The 15388-nt window shown below is 44.5% G+C and overlaps 2 protein-coding genes across 6 annotated transcripts; one reads left to right on the top strand and one right to left on the bottom strand.

Annotated features, from left to right (window-relative positions):
• Positions 1-934: 934 nt before the first annotated feature.
• On the bottom strand, positions 935-8091 carry pus10 (pseudouridine synthase 10). Of its 5 annotated transcripts, none has more exons than XM_027013725.3 (18): positions 7839-8091; positions 7447-7591; positions 7071-7316; positions 6563-6649; positions 6407-6441; positions 5955-6066; positions 5480-5541; positions 5328-5373; positions 4876-4940; positions 4688-4773; positions 4428-4553; positions 4207-4263; positions 3697-3773; positions 3517-3572; positions 3240-3357; positions 2812-2981; positions 2520-2627; positions 935-1495 (listed from the first exon to the last, which is right to left on the bottom strand). In XM_027013725.3, exons 2-18 carry the CDS (start codon positions 7570-7572, stop codon positions 1417-1419), a joined length of 1656 nt encoding a protein of 551 aa, XP_026869526.2. In that variant the 5' UTR covers positions 7573-7591; positions 7839-8091; the 3' UTR covers positions 935-1416. The 5 variants fall into 5 exon arrangements, with proteins under 5 accessions (XP_026869526.2, XP_035390932.1, XP_081556831.1 ...); XM_035535039.2 differs by having other exon boundaries at positions 2520-2619; positions 2839-2981; XM_081700705.1 differs by lacking the exon at positions 4207-4263.
• A 94-nt stretch (positions 8092-8185) lies between these two features.
• On the top strand, positions 8186-15342 carry cct4 (chaperonin containing TCP1, subunit 4 (delta)). Its single transcript, XM_027013757.3, has 13 exons — positions 8186-8454; positions 8751-8803; positions 8965-9054; positions 9274-9382; positions 9859-10123; positions 10526-10658; positions 11038-11177; positions 11670-11766; positions 12832-12942; positions 13667-13797; positions 14438-14672; positions 14805-14918; positions 15184-15342. The coding sequence occupies exons 1-13, from the start codon at positions 8340-8342 to the stop codon at positions 15196-15198; spliced, it is 1608 nt and encodes a 535-aa protein (XP_026869558.1). The 5' UTR covers positions 8186-8339; the 3' UTR covers positions 15199-15342.
• Positions 15343-15388: the final 46 nt, after the last annotated feature.

Below are 15388 nucleotides of genomic sequence, written 5' to 3'. Positions count from 1 at the left end.
GCTAATTGAACAGGCAGCGTGGCGGTGAGCAATGAAGCACGTAAGTCGTGATTTAAACTGCACTGGGGGAATAGAAGAGTGAAGTCAAATACTATTGTCATACAAATTAACCGTAACGTCATTATTGCTCAAGATGTATCATATTCAAACTCAAGTTTATTCAAGTTAATGAAACAGCCGAAATACAATCCACGAGACAATGGGTGCTTTTTCCCCCTTTGGCGAGATGCCATATACTGCGAAATAAGGCTGGACCGCTCGTACATTTCGCTCGTGCCTATGAAAAAAAGAAGGAAAAAAAAAAAAATCAAGAAAACTGGTCTGTTAAAGAACGAATCTATTCAAGTTTTTATTGCATGTGGGCCAAATAAGGCTGGTATTTTTATTATTATCTTGGAGTAGGCTAAAACAAGAGTTCTTTGTTCGTAGTGGATGAAGAAATAATGTAATCAGGATTGGAAACCAATTCAGTCAAAAACGCAGATTATGGCAAAAGAATTTATATATATATATATCCTAAACTTAAATGAGAGTCTATATTCATCGATGTACTAAGGAGGCTTAGGCTATTGGTGCAGTTTTATAGTCTACAGCTAAAATGATGTGTAGGCTATCATTTACATTCAAATTGTAATTGGACGTGATAATTTTGCTAAGTAACAACGTTATATTGTAGCATTTATGGGGGCTTGATTATGTTAATTATTAAGATACTGCTTCACATTATTTAATCCAATTAAATGAGGGTTTGTGTTTTGTCTAGATTTCACTAGGCCTAATTATAGATGATTTAAAGCGAAAGTATTTAAAAGATGGTGCTTTCTGTGCTAATGGACTTCTCCAAATTTCTTTTTAAGTGTTTCAATGTCACTGTTAGTTAGGTTGCCATGGTTACACTCCGACCAAAACCAGCACAGCGATCAAAACATCCCGCTATCGCAACAGATTTGTTGTTTATTAACAGAAAATGTACAGAGGACATTAAGGGTCATCCACATATGTACTCTAACTTCAGTAAATTAACGAAACAAAAAAACAGCTAGAGACAAATACAGCTTTTTTTCACAGCTAAATAACGGTCATATGTAGTTTTGCAAACCAATAAAAAAGACAGTGGGCTATTCCACTTTTCCTTATTTTCTGTCCAAAATTGACATTTTATCCTCAGAACAGTTAGAAGTGTAGTTCGTTGTCCCTCAGCGGTTATCTGCTATAAGAGTCGGTTTATCTCGCATCCATCCTGACGCGTTTCAGTACCGAGACATATTAAACCACGTTTAATAAAACAGTGAGCTCACGTTAAGAAAATAAAATAAAAATCCCTAGCCAAGTCTCACTCAGCTACATTTTACACGAAATAAAGTCTTCACCAAACGAGGCCCAGTGTGTCCGTCCCAGAGAGATGGCAGTGGATGGTTAGTTTTCAGACCTCCACAAGGTGGCGACCTCGGCCTCCTCACTCTGGGACAGCAGGAGGCCAGTCCACGTCCACCGACTAACGGCGACGAGACAACAGGAAGAGAGCCGAAACATTCATTAAAACACGACACTCGTAATTTTATGATGGGTTTCTTTCCTTTCCCTAATCCCACCGACAATCATAGAGAACTGAAAAATGCTAGCGTTTTTAAGATGAATATAAATATGATAAATATGTCATTTACAAGATGGAACTGTATATTCTGTACATTGTGTACACACATATATACATAACCATATACATTGTGTATATAAACATAATATATATATATATATATATATATATATATATATATATATATATATATATATATATATTGTACATACATTGTTAATATATTTTTGTACATATATAGAATATATATTCCTCTATGCACCCGTTTTCTTTTTCCTCAGTTTGGACAGAGCACTCTCAACCATTTCACTGCGAGTTATACTGTGTATGACTATGTATGTGACAAATAAACCAAACTTGAAACTTGAAGATTAGTTTTGTGTCTCAACTCTCGTCATTCCAACACGCTGAGAGTCAATCAATTAAATCCTGCATTATTGATCACAATTTACCTCCGATTTACATAATTCATTATGCGGTATTTCACACTACAGGGAGTCCCAGGTAAACACCACAGAACCGCGATATTTTTAAACGGGGTAAAATACCTGAACCGAAGAAGATAACCAAACTTTAAACACTGCAAAAGTATTTACAAAGTCAGCCTACTCAGCCGCAGCTACTCCCATAGCGCCATCTAGTGGTGACCAGGACGGTTTGGCTACCAATAATAAAAATTCATTTTTATTAGCTATGGCCTACAAGGCACAGGTTGTGGATGAACCCAGACCGAATTAGGTTATTTTTAACGGGGATTCATTGAAACGATCTTGCATTATACCTGGATTAGATTTATTTATACTAAAAGGTGCTTGGTTTCGAGGCTTCTTTACATACAGTAACTGCTCAAACTACACTGAATGAGAGTTATGTTTGGCATGCGTGCCTGCCAGCTGCTGTAAATGTGTGGCACATTGACACAGACCTCCACGTCCAGCTCCAGAATGTCCGCCTCCGTCTCCATAAGTCCGCCGAGGTTGGGCTTAGTCCGGCCGAAGTCCCCGTGCACAAACTCTTTAATGTAGCTACATGGCTGCTCATTAAGGGAACGCGGACCCAAAATCAACACAATTTGCCGACGTGTTTAAAAAAAAAAAAGAAAAAAGAAAAAGGGTGAAAATAGACGTTAAATGCAAAATTGCCTTTGAAATGCAACTGGACCTGCCAATTCCTTTGCAAAGCACTTCAAACATTTTTACATTCATAAACTGGCATACATGATTTGTAGCTGTGTGTAAGGATACGTCCCAGCCTGCGTGCGGAGCAGCAGTGTGAAGTGGTGTGTATCCAGGTAGCTGGCGCTCATGGAGTGGATCGTTCTCTGCCGCACAGCGAGAGGTCTGCGATGCAGCACTCTTAACGGAGTCTTCTGATCAATCTTCAGCTCCTAAACACACACATACACACACACACACACACACACACACACACACACACACACACACACACACACACACACACAGAGTTTAATATTACCCTCCTCCACCTTTAGTTCTGGAGGAGCATAGCACTGTAGGGTTGAGTGTCTCCTTGCCATCAAACCCTTGCTGAACAGTCAATGGTTTCCCCAACACTGCAGTTGAAAAACAACATTATGCAAGTGTACAAAAACCATGTTTTTGTAATGAGCACTAACGATCATAACCTTAATGTTTCCAATAACGTCAAGGTCAGCTTTAGTTATGGCTTTTTTCGTCCAGATGAGGGCGCTGTAGGATTTGGTCTTCTCCTCCTCTCCCTCTTTCATTCGGCCCATTGCTTCTCTGCACACACACACCAACACACACATACACACCCACACACCCGCATACACACGCGCACACACACACCCACACACGTTCATCTACCAACCACATAAATCTATATGCATCAATACAGCGAACACATTGTCAAGGAAAATTTCAGCGCACACACACACGCACCTGGTCACAATCTGCAGGTCCCTGACTCGGATTTTGTCAGAAGACGCGTTGATTGTCTGCACAGACGAGCAAATTTTAGATTCGATGAACTCACAGTTGCACAACCACGAGAACATAAACAAAGCTGCTTGTTTGTGCACATGTGGCCTATCCCCAGAACCCAGTGTGATGGCCCCATACCTCCTGAAGCTGTCTGACCTCGGCTTTGGTGTGCCTCACTCTGTGGGGGTTCACCAACTCCATAGCAAATGGACGTCCTGCAGGACACACAGCGGAAAGAACCGGAACGCGTCAGACTCCAGCTCCAGGGCTTCACCCCACCCCCTCTCAGACCCCCTGCTTGAACGCTACCCAGGCCAAGAGAGACTGCATCAGTAGCTAATAATACAACTCGACTGTGTTACTGTGTTCAAGTGGGACACCAGGGAGTGCAGCCCAGTGAACTCCCAGGACTAAGACCAGGACATACAGAAACACTCACGCCTTAAAAAAGAAAATGGCAGATTTTTAAATGTCTTTGATTTGTAAGTCAGGTAGTTATAGTTTTAGACAGAGTTAAGCATTGCTTTTAAAGTTTTGTTTTTTTGTGTGATTCTTGTTTATTTTTTATGCACTGCAGCTATTACTGCACTAGACGAGCTAGATGGAGTTGTGCACGTGTGCGCGTGTGTGCGTGTTACTGGGACAAACCATTTCCCAGGGTTCGCACGTCCACATCTTCTCTCCCAGACGAAGAAAAGTTAAAAGCTACAAACAGTAAAACAGACATTAAATATGCAACAAAGAGCTCTAATTAGTACCAGGACCAGGATCAGGCTGAAGCTTTGTGGTAAAGCAAAAAGTTTATAGTGCCTAAAGGAAAACTGATCCCGGGTCAGCCTAAAAAAAGAAGACCTCAGTTCCATGCTGACCGTCAGCTCTGAAGGAGGAGAGTAGAGGAGCAGCAATCAACTCCTCCACCGATCCCTCCATCCTCCTCTCTCCATCTATCACCCATGGAGTCTGCGGAAGCTCCCGTGAGAACTTATTATACCTTCCTAAGGAAAGAAAGAGGGGGAGCAGCGGAGGAGAGAGAAATGGTCATCGGCTTATTTCACACACACACACACACACACACACACACACACACACACACACACACACACACACACACACACACACACACACACACCTGCTATAAAGACAGACGAATGGAGGCATGTGGTCTCCAAAGGTGTGCACTTGGTTGCTGGTCTGGCAGGGGGGCATGGGTATTGTCTGTGGAGGACGACAGCACAGACAGGCTACGTTCTTTACGCAAGAGACGAGACACTGTAAGAGGCCTCGGCAAGGCGAGAGGTCAGGGGAGCGGACTCGCACCTGAGAAACTCCTCATCTGAGATCTTCTCCAGCGCCTTTACCACCGCCATTCTAGTGAACACGGACTGGAAAGCAGGAGGATATGGAGAAAATTCACATAACGTGTGTACCATAATTTTGTTGTTTTCTCTCTGTACTTCAATGTGTCTTACATTTTAAATAAAGCAGTGATTGGGAGTTTGAGGTGCAAGAGGCTGTCTTTAAGTTACGGATATTTACATCTATACTGAACGAACCAGTCTGTTTTTACATGGCCCTTCCACTCCTATGGTTACAATGGAAACAGCCTGAAATTCAAACCGACATTCTAAACTTGAACTTTACAGTCATTCTGTGAGCCAAACCAGCAGAACCAGTAACGCTGTGCTGTTCTGTGTGAACCGCTGCTGCAGCGTCGGCCAGCGGCAGCGCCCGATAGAGCAGCAGACGGGGAGCTTCTCTCCAGCACTTACCGCTTTGTTCTTGGCTGGTTTGAAGCAGTCAGAACAAGCCGTAGCCCTGTAGAGGCCAATGACACACAGGATGACACAGGCAAAAGGTAAACAAAAACAAACAAACAAAAACCCAGACTGGAAGTGAATGAAGAGAGTCCGAGAAAACGCACAGGAAGTGGCAGTCTCCGTCCGTTTCGGCGTGTGTGAAACCAATGCTGACCTCAAACGCACTCTGCACAACATAAAAGAACATGTAAATGCCCTGAAAGGATGGCATATAAACCACAAAGGGAACCATTTTCCTCAGTCATACACAGTACTACCACACTATACTAACGCATCATTAAGAATGAAACAGGACCCAGAGAAATTACAGTGCAACCCAAGTCACAAAATAACTTTCCAAACAAAACATTTGCAGATCAGACCAAATCCCTTTCTGTTCAAAATACAATCTTCTCATAGCCTGAACCATTAAATGCTCCACGTGAAGCCTTGTTCGTTTCAGGGGAGCTCTACTCTAAACGTGTTGCTCTAAACCTGGCGTGCTTAGTCTGTAATGCTGCGCGTACTCTGACAGGGCATCAGTATTCGGGCGTGGGTGTTGCAGGCGAGACAGAGGACAGCTACTACGTCTACACTTACGTTGAAGAGCATGGATGCCCCCAGCTCCCGGCCCACCAGGGCTTGTATGGCCCATTTAAAGGCGTCCTTCACCTGGACTACATCCTCCTTATCCACACACATGCTCTTCTCCCTGACACACAATAGTTGGGGCCAAGCGTCATTCTGAGAAAGCACAGTAAAATGCGCTAGGATGCTGGCATCGTAAAAGAAAGGAAGGTCTACTATGCTTTGTAGTTTGGTGTCTTACCTGTCATAGACCACTAGATTTAATAATCAGCTAACAATCAAGCCATTTTTAAAATTAGGTCAACAGCATCAGCGTGAGGGAATTGTTAATTAGTGCCGTGGAGGCGTCCTCGGAGAGGAAAGTGCTGATTTAGGATCAGTGCCCCTCTGTCATAACTGTGTTAATTAGAACATGAAACACTGATCTTAGGTCTGGACACTCCAGGGGAAAGTTGTTCACATACCGGAGTTCCTTCTTGATGTGCAACCAGCAGGAATGCTGAAAGAGAAAAAAGAAACAAACAAAAAAAGGAGAGAGAGACAATGCAAATGTAAACGAGACGCTGCAGACGGGGTGAGTGAAAGCGTGCGTGCTGCTCTCGTGTTGAAGTGAGACGCACCTCTCTAACAGACAGCTGCGCAGGGAGAGAGACGGCCAGCAACAGGCTGTCGAACTGGTAGCCCCCTTTCTTCACAACCTCACACACCTGGAGTTCATTACGAAAGATGTAAATGCTAGCATGCACGAGTAATGAAGTATTCTGATGTTTCACTTTCACACTGCACGTTATAAACAGGAAGTATTTAATCATTTTAATACCTTCCTCATTACATTGCCTTATTCTGCTGTATTAATATTATAATATTAATATTATAACGTGTTATCGTTAAAATACCACAATATAGATCAAGATTACTTTAGTTACCAAATCAATGGGATACGATGACTTTAGCCATGTTAAAAAAAAAACACTTCCAGGTCACATTCAATAAAATCTACACACATTCTTCCTAAATTTAAAAAAAAACAAAAAAACTTTCCTAAATACTACAACCCTTCGAAACACCCATATAATCCAAGTTTCCCCTTCTTGTTTGGTTGTGAAGGAGGCGCACACATGTCCTCGCCTGTGTGACGAAGCTCTGATGGCAGAAGTCCTGCAGCACGCCCAGACATGTGACGCACGTGGCGGGCTGGGCGTCGGGCTGGGCCTCCAGTGCGGGCGGCTCAGCGCTGGCCTCCTCTCCTGCCCGCACTGACTCCAGCTTCATTTTCTTACATGGTGGGTTGTCTGCCTGATCCTGGCCTGAGGCATCATGGGATTGCCCACTGTCAGCCTGGCTGAGGAAAGCTAGCAGCTCCTTGTTTATATCCTACAGAGGAAGACATACATTAGCATATAGATGTAAAAATACCTTTTCATATATTTATATTGGCTAAAAAGTTGTCTGTTGGTTTGAAATATTGAGAATATTCTTAACAGACACATGCGCACACACAAACCTGACAGGAATTTTGATATGAAGCATATTTTCCCACACAGCAGAATCTTAGCACACATCTTGCACAACAGCCTGCATCCAACAGCTTCCTAACAATGGGACGGTCTTTTTCTTTGAGGGAAAGCATAGTGAAGAGAAAGATACCACTGGGGGGAGAGAAAGAGAGAGAGAGAGAGAGAGAGAGTCATTTGTAAAAACATACTAAGATACTTTGTAAAAACATCAGACAACAAAAAGTAACAAAAACATTTAAATCTGCAGTCAGAGAATGGCTGAATACTAACAGATTAGCCCCACAGCAAAGGGCATGAGGTTAGGAGAATGCATTAGTGATCTCGCAGTTAACTGCCGGGTAGATGTAATTGCATCCTGGGTCCCTCGTACTAAACTTACCTTTAAGAGGGTATGCACTGTGTACAATGTTAATTCTCTTTAGTAGCTAGCTAGCTAAAAATGTTAAAATAAACGACTTCGCTAATAGTAACATTAGGTCTTTAATCTTCGTATAGAATCTAATTAATTTGAGCTCTTTTTTATATCCTAATACATGTTATTCTTAACATAATGTACAGTAAGCGGGAGGTAGCTAGCTAAACGTAAGTTTCTTTTCCATCTCTTGCAACTCAATCCTCAGTAAGGCTTTTACATTGACATGAAAGCATGGCATATAGTCGGACGCCTATCTACGTCATACCTATGCGCAGCAAAGCCTGTCTTTGGGTCCTTTTGTTCTTTTCGTCGTAACCGGTGGCTCGCGAAGGTTCCGTTTGGGACATCAGACCAAACCGAATCTCTAACCATCCGAGCCGTTGGAGCGTTATTGCGGGTCACCGGAGATCCTGTCAGTGTCTGAGCTCATCCGTGAACATAATCTGACAAAAAATCTGACTGAAGATGCCCGACGCCGCCGTATCTAAGGGTCCCGGCGGAGGTAAAAACAACGGAGGGATGTACGTGGACCGCGACAAACCCGCCCAGATCCGCTTCAGCAATATCAGCGCAGGCAAAGGTTCGTTGCTGATCTTGCAGCTGAGGCGCAGCGGCTGGTCAGTCGGTCATCTAGCCGGGCACTGGCTGCAGCGCATCTCTCTGGCTAGCAGGCTAACTTTAGCCCCTGACAGTGCAATGTCTGCGATGTCGCTCCAGGGGTTCCAGCCCTGGAATCGTGCGTTGGCCGATTGCAGATTGGCTAAAGACACTTCTAAATCCTAAATGTTTTGAAATTCTTCCCATTTCAAGATGCAGATGTGCTTGGGAGCTTGGGTGGGGCACGGGCCTAACAACCAATCGCGTTTTGTTTTACAGCGGTTGCTGATGCCATCAGAACAAGTCTTGGTCCTAAGGGTATGGACAAGATGGTACGTTATTCTCTCTCTCCCTCCCCGGTTTTTTTTTTTTTTAGACACTTATTGTCCTGTCCATCCATGTTTCTCTGTCTCAGTAACTGTTCCCAAGCCTGCATTCATTCGCTGCATGTCAAGGAGACACCGAAACAAGTCAATCGTGTGTCCTTGTGTAGATCCAGGACGGGAAGGGAGACGTCACCATCACTAACGATGGGGCCACTATTCTGAAGCAGATGCAGGTCCTGCACCCTGCCGCTAAAATGGTGAGACTAAAAGGAAGTCTGCATGTCTGTTCTCATTCCTGCTGATTCCTGTGGCTCAGATTGGTCAATGGGTTACATTACAAACCTGAAAAAGATGTAGTACTGCTCTCGTTATTTGTATGTCTTTCCTGACGGTGCATCAGAGATGCAGACAGCTTGATTACACCAAATTGATTGTAGACATATTTGTGTGTGTGTGTGTGTGTGTGTGTGTGACAGCTGGTAGAGCTATCCAAGGCCCAGGACATTGAGGCTGGTGATGGTACTACATCAGTGGTGGTGATTGCTGGAGCACTCTTGGATGCCTGTGCTAAACTCCTCCAGAAAGGTACCCAGTCTGTAGATTCTAACTGTCACATTCTTACTCCTGAATGTGCCCATGTATTAGGACGGTGAACCAAATGCCCCCATCACAACAACCAGTATTCGTGCATGATTTAACTGTCGCTTTGAATCAAAATTAGTTGCCATTTTGTCTGATTTAATAGGTTAATTGGGACTGGTGCAAATTAAGTTGCCAAGTCACTTTAGGGACAAGTGTTCCCTGGGCAGTGACTCATTTCTGATCGTGTTTATCACTTGTCTATTCAGAGACATGATCTAGGATCAGTTCCTTCTGTCCTTGAAATTTTCTTCATGCTTATATAAACAACAGTAACTGATCTTCAATCAGCAGTATGACGTGTTAGGTGTGGTTTGGAGTAGGATCTGCGGTAAGGTTGAGCTCCGGGTTCAGCATTACCAGCCCAGCTTTACTTTCCCACTCAGATTCCCAAATGTCTCCGTGCCTTCTTTATCCCGCAGGCATACACCCGACAACGATCTCAGAGTCGTTCCAGAAGGCGGTGGATAAGGGCGTGGAGATCCTCACCTCCATCAGCCAGCCTGTGGAACTGAGTGACCGCGAGACTCTTCTCAACAGCGCCACCACCTCTCTGTGTTCCAAAGTGGTGTCGCAGTACTCTAGCCTGCTGGCCCCCATGAGTGTGGACGCCGTGATGAGGGTCATCGACCCAGCGACGGCCACCAGCGTTGACCTCCGTGACATCAACATCGTCAAGAAGCTTGGGTGGGTTTTTGCAGGGACGCTGGGTAGTAACGGTGGTTGTTACTGCTAGAGACCCACCTATGCAAGCCACTGTTTCTTAGGCATGCCTGGTTTCCAGAGAATGGGGGTATTTTACAAAGAAAGGTGTCCCTGAGCCACACAGCGTTAGTCAGTAGTCATGATTGTCAGATAGGAGGAGAGTATATTCCTAATGAGGAAATCTACTGGAGATACTGTGCTTCACACTCGACAGGGGCCTCCGTATTTGGGCCGGAGATAAACACATCAATTGAAACAATTTTATAGCTGGATTATATAAAGCCCCATGTATTTTGCTAGATTTTGGATTAATCCTTAATCTGATAGATTATGAAAGCCTGACCAATGAAGGTTCATCTTCACACCGTCGTGTGGTGTTTTCAGGGGAACCATTGATGACTGCGAGCTGGTGGATGGTTTGGTTCTGACACAGAAAGTGGTGAACACCGGTGTGTCCCGCGTTGAGAAGGCCAAGATCGGCCTGATTCAGTTCTGCCTGTCCCCTCCAAAGACTGACGTATGTTCACACCCCCTGAACTCCACAACCTTCTTACTTTTCATCTTATTTCTGCTAGGTATTACTCAGTCTGAGCTAATGAGCAATGTAAAATCCTAATAAAGCATTCATTGTTATGATATTAAATGTTCAAGATGAAGCTGGCAAAAAATCAAAAGTGTTGAGGGATTAATCATTTTTAGGAGAAGTTCTTCTCCCAAAATAACGGAAACGTAAGCGTAGGAGCTGGGTAGAGCTAAGGAGCTCTGGCCTCTAGCCTGCACTTCTCTCCTCACCACTTATGCTTGTTCCCCACGTTCCTCTCTGTTTGGAGCACTCGGTTTGTTCGGAAGGTCAGACTATTGACGTTTGAACAGCCCTCTGTTTTGGTCTTTGCCAGATGGACAACCAGATTGTGGTGTCGGACTACGCGCAGATGGACCGCGTCCTCCGGGAAGAAAGGGCTTACATCCTCAACCTGGTCAAACAGATTAAGAAGGCCGGCTGCAACGTGCTGCTCATCCAGAAATCCATCCTTAGGTGAGAGAGAGAGAGAAAGAAAGAAAAAGAACGCGAGAACTTTAGCTGTGGGGCAGATCAGTCCCTGTGAATGAGAGATTTCCATTTTGAGGTACTTGGGGTGAGTGGTTCTTGATTCTCCTGAAGTCCCTGTAGTAAAATATCTATATATACCTTTAGGTTTTTTGTATGTGTCTATTCTCTATTAAAAAAAAAAAAAAAAAAAAAAAAAAAAAAGCAGAACAGAAGATTGACATTTTGGCTAGCGAGTGAGAGCTTTGCATCTTTTGAAGTTGACCCACCTCATCCCCAGCTCATGATAAGATGACTAAAGTTCTTCTGTGGTCTCCTGCCTTAAATGTCACAATAAACTGAGACGCTCAACTCAAGCTTCTGATCTTTTGTTGAAATATGAGGTTGTCAACCAGTCTCAGTTGAGTTGTCAGTGCTATAGAGTGTGTGTGTGTGTGTGTGTGTGTGTGTGTGTGTGTGCGTGCGCGGGGACTCTGGCAGAGATGCACTGAGTGACTTGGCCCTTCATTTCCTGAACAAGATGAAGATAATGGTGGTGAAGGACATCGAGAGGGAGGAGATTGAGTTCATCTGCAAGGTAGAGAGAAGACTTCCTTTTATTGTCTTTCCCCTCAGATACACACAGCGCCTAATGTATAGCCTAACTGGCACTCTGTCCGAGTCCCACCTGGAGCACTTGGGTCCGTGTGTCTAAATACTCCTGAATAAGAGTGTTCGTTTCCATATTACTGTACACATCAGGATATGGGGTGCGGAGGAAAAGACCCAAGATATGCACCACGACATTTCCAAGTGTGACCCCTTCTGAGTATTGGATATTCTAGGTGCCTCAGACAGTTTTTACTTCAAATAAGTCTTCCAGCTAAGAAAAATGCCTTGTTTCCTAGACGCGTGGTAACCTGCAAGCTAATCTGCTGCATCAAATGCCAAACTGAGTCCATGTTTCACTTGTTAGTTATATCCTCCACCGATATCAAACTATTTTGTGTCTACCATTTCGATTTCATGATGCGTGTTTTAGTAGCAAGGACGGGGTCACCTGTGTAAACAGATCCTAATGTTGCTCTTGGAAAAATCAGAGAATTACAGCCAGGAATGCTTGATTGCTGTGTCCAAGGAATCATTGTTAAAGTGCATCACATCTATGCTGCATAGTTGGCTGATAAGCTAGTGTGTAAGTTCTAAGCAGCAAAAATCAATCAGTTCCAAACCCTCCACCACCGCAAAGTAGAATATGCCGAATAGACATGGTAATTACAGTAGACCTCGTTACCATTATCACTGCAATATCACTCCAGTACAAGCCAGCAATATAAAATTTTACAAACAAAGTCACTAGCTAACAGTAGTGAAACTAATTGTTCATCCCTAGTTGCATGGTTAATGGGGGGAACAGTGATCACTTTACAGGAAACTGTGTGTTTACATCGTTAAAGACTGCAGTACTTTGTGTCTGCCATGAACTTATCTTGGCTACCTAGCTAGTTAACTACTCCACAGATGAGCGGAGACCCCTTGTCCACGTTTCACTGATGACTATCGACTCATTCAGTCTGACGGACAATAAATGTCTAAAGCACACTAACAATGCATTCTGCCTTTATATTCAACACAATTTTCCTTTGTGTGCTTTCGTTTACAGACGATTGGCACCAAGCCAATTGCTCACATTGACCAGTTCACCCCAGAGATGCTGGGCTCAGCTGAGCTGGCGGAGGAGGTGAGCCTGGATGGCTCTGGTAAGCTGGTGAAGGTGAGAGCCCACTGACCTGAGAACAGCTCAGCAATGCGACATGCTGATTACAGATGGAGAAGGTGGAACCAGATCAGACGGATGGGCTCATATAAATGTGACGCGCACTCAAACTTTCAATGCTCTTCTCTCGTGCTGATCTCAGTGCCCGGCCAGTAATAACATGTTTGTTGTTTAACACTGCAAGTACTCCTGCCCTCCAAGTTTCATTTTTCCAGCTTTATCAGTATAAGAGAAATCAGTGTTTCTTAACCCTGTCCTTTAGAATTCCCAACCAGTCCACTCTCCCAGCACATCTGAATCAAACCATTAGGAATATGTACTACCTTCTGCCCTCTGTAGGGACCCAAGGGATAGAACTAACCCGTAGGTCCTCTGCTGGTTTCCCGACGACGGGATTGGCTTGGCAAACCTGGGCTGAAATTATCTTAAAGTGAAGCGTAATCCTAAAAAATGCAAACCTTTCTAATGAACATCAGCATTAGGCTCCAGTTAGTTTTCTTTCATTTTTGGCATTTTTGGCTAAGCTTCTATCATAAGAGGCCATCTGGAGATTCCTCACCTGCTGGGAAGTGTTACTAATGAGAGCAGGAGTTGTGCTGCTTTCTTTGTGTTATCATGTTGAGATTCTTGTCTTTTGTTGCTGATGTGTGTGTGTGTGTGTGTGTGTGTGTGTGTGTGTGTGTGTGTGTGTGTGTGTGTGTGTGTGTGTGTGTGTGTATAGATCACAGGTTGCGCCTGTCCCGGTAAGACGGTGAGCATCGTGGTGCGTGGCTCCAACAAGCTGGTGATCGAGGAGGCAGAGCGCTCCATCCATGACGCCCTCTGCGTCATCCGCTGCCTTGTCAAAAAGAGGTGACTGCTTCACACTGACAGTAAACAAGGAAACGCTGCACGTTCCCCATCTCACAACAAATTGTACACTATTGCTGTAAGCTAGTGTCTGGCACTAATGAATATGGCCTGTTCCAGAAAATGTGGGTCCTAAAAATGTGTTTTCTAAGTGAAAACCAAAGTAAAATTGGAAACATAAGGATAAATTTTAGTGTATTTGATTTTTGGTTGGAAAATTGCTGAGGTACACAGCTACCCATGTCAGTTATGGAAATAGCTGTCCCAAAATTGCTGATATTGAGTGACGGTGGCATCATCTGTTCAAATTCGCCCACACTCGTATTCACACATGCTGGCTTTTCTGGTCAAACTAACCCTCAACCCATCCGTCCATTAGTGTATTTCACATATCAAGATTTTTCACTTATTCGGGTAACTTTAATCAAAGGTTAAATCACTTCATAGAAGATATAACATTTTTACATGGAACTGTCACTTATGGTAAAAATCTTCCTTTGTCACAAATGTGATTGGTTTCTGTAGACTCTAGGACCACCTCCTCACTGTCAGCTGACTGAATCCCTCTGGCTGGGATTCTGTGGGGGGTGTAGGGAGTTCCTCTTGGCTAAATGAGCTGATGCACATCTGCTACCCCCTGCAGGGCACTGATTGCAGGAGGCGGGTCTCCTGAGATTGAGCTGGCACTGCGTTTGGCCGAGTACGCCCGCTCACTGGGTGGCATGGAGGCATATTGCGTGCGCGCCTACTCCGACGCCCTCGAGGTCATCCCCTCCACTCTCGCCGAGAACGCCGGCCTCAACCCGATCTCCACGGTGACCGAGCTCCGCAACAGACACGCCCAGGGCGAGAAGACGGCCGGGATCAATGTGCGCAAGGTGAGCAGCCTGGCAGGTGAACTGGAGGCAGGGTGGGGCAGCAACATCACAGTTGGCAGTTAAGTAAATGAGATGGGCAGTTCGTGTTTGTGGCCTTTGAGCTGGACTGTAGCCGGATCTTCTGTCCCTCAGGGTGGGATCTCCAACATCCTGGAGGAGCTGGTGGTCCAGCCTCTGCTGGTCTCGATCAGCGCGCTCACCCTCGCCACGGAAACCGTCCGCAGCATCCTCAAGATCGATGACGTTGTAAGTGGCGCATTTTTAATTTCCAGGCGTCCACGTTCACAAAGGTTTTAAAAGACCACAGTTTAGAAATGAAGTAAAAATTAGCATTCAGAGCTGTAAAGGGACGAACCCTTCTCGTGCTATTTAGTTTGCCGTCCAGTGTTGAAGCCCGTCATCATGAGCTGAACTGGGTCGTGTAAGAGCAGCATAGCTCCAGGGCTAGAGATGCAGAACCGCTACTGCTTTACACAGTCCAGCAGTCTTCTGACATGCACGTCTTCCCCAGGTAAACACGCGATAAGGCGTGTGAGTGGGGGGGTGTGCTGAGGGAAGATGGAGCACTCCTAAACAACGTGGGGACCTCGCCAACACCTCGCTATGACCAACTGCTCAAGAGTTGTGGATGTTGCGTTGTGTAATTTAATAAAATATTTTTTTTTCTCAACATGAGTTGTTTTTGTGGTGTGCCCCCATTCTTTATTGTGTTTTAA

This window comes from Electrophorus electricus, chromosome 18 (genome assembly GCF_041902795.1).
Source record: "Electrophorus electricus isolate QZ-2024a chromosome 18, ASM4190279v1, whole genome shotgun sequence".
Lineage (NCBI taxonomy): Eukaryota > Metazoa > Chordata > Actinopteri > Gymnotiformes > Gymnotidae > Electrophorus > Electrophorus electricus.
This window is presented reverse-complemented; position numbering and strand designations above follow the sequence as displayed.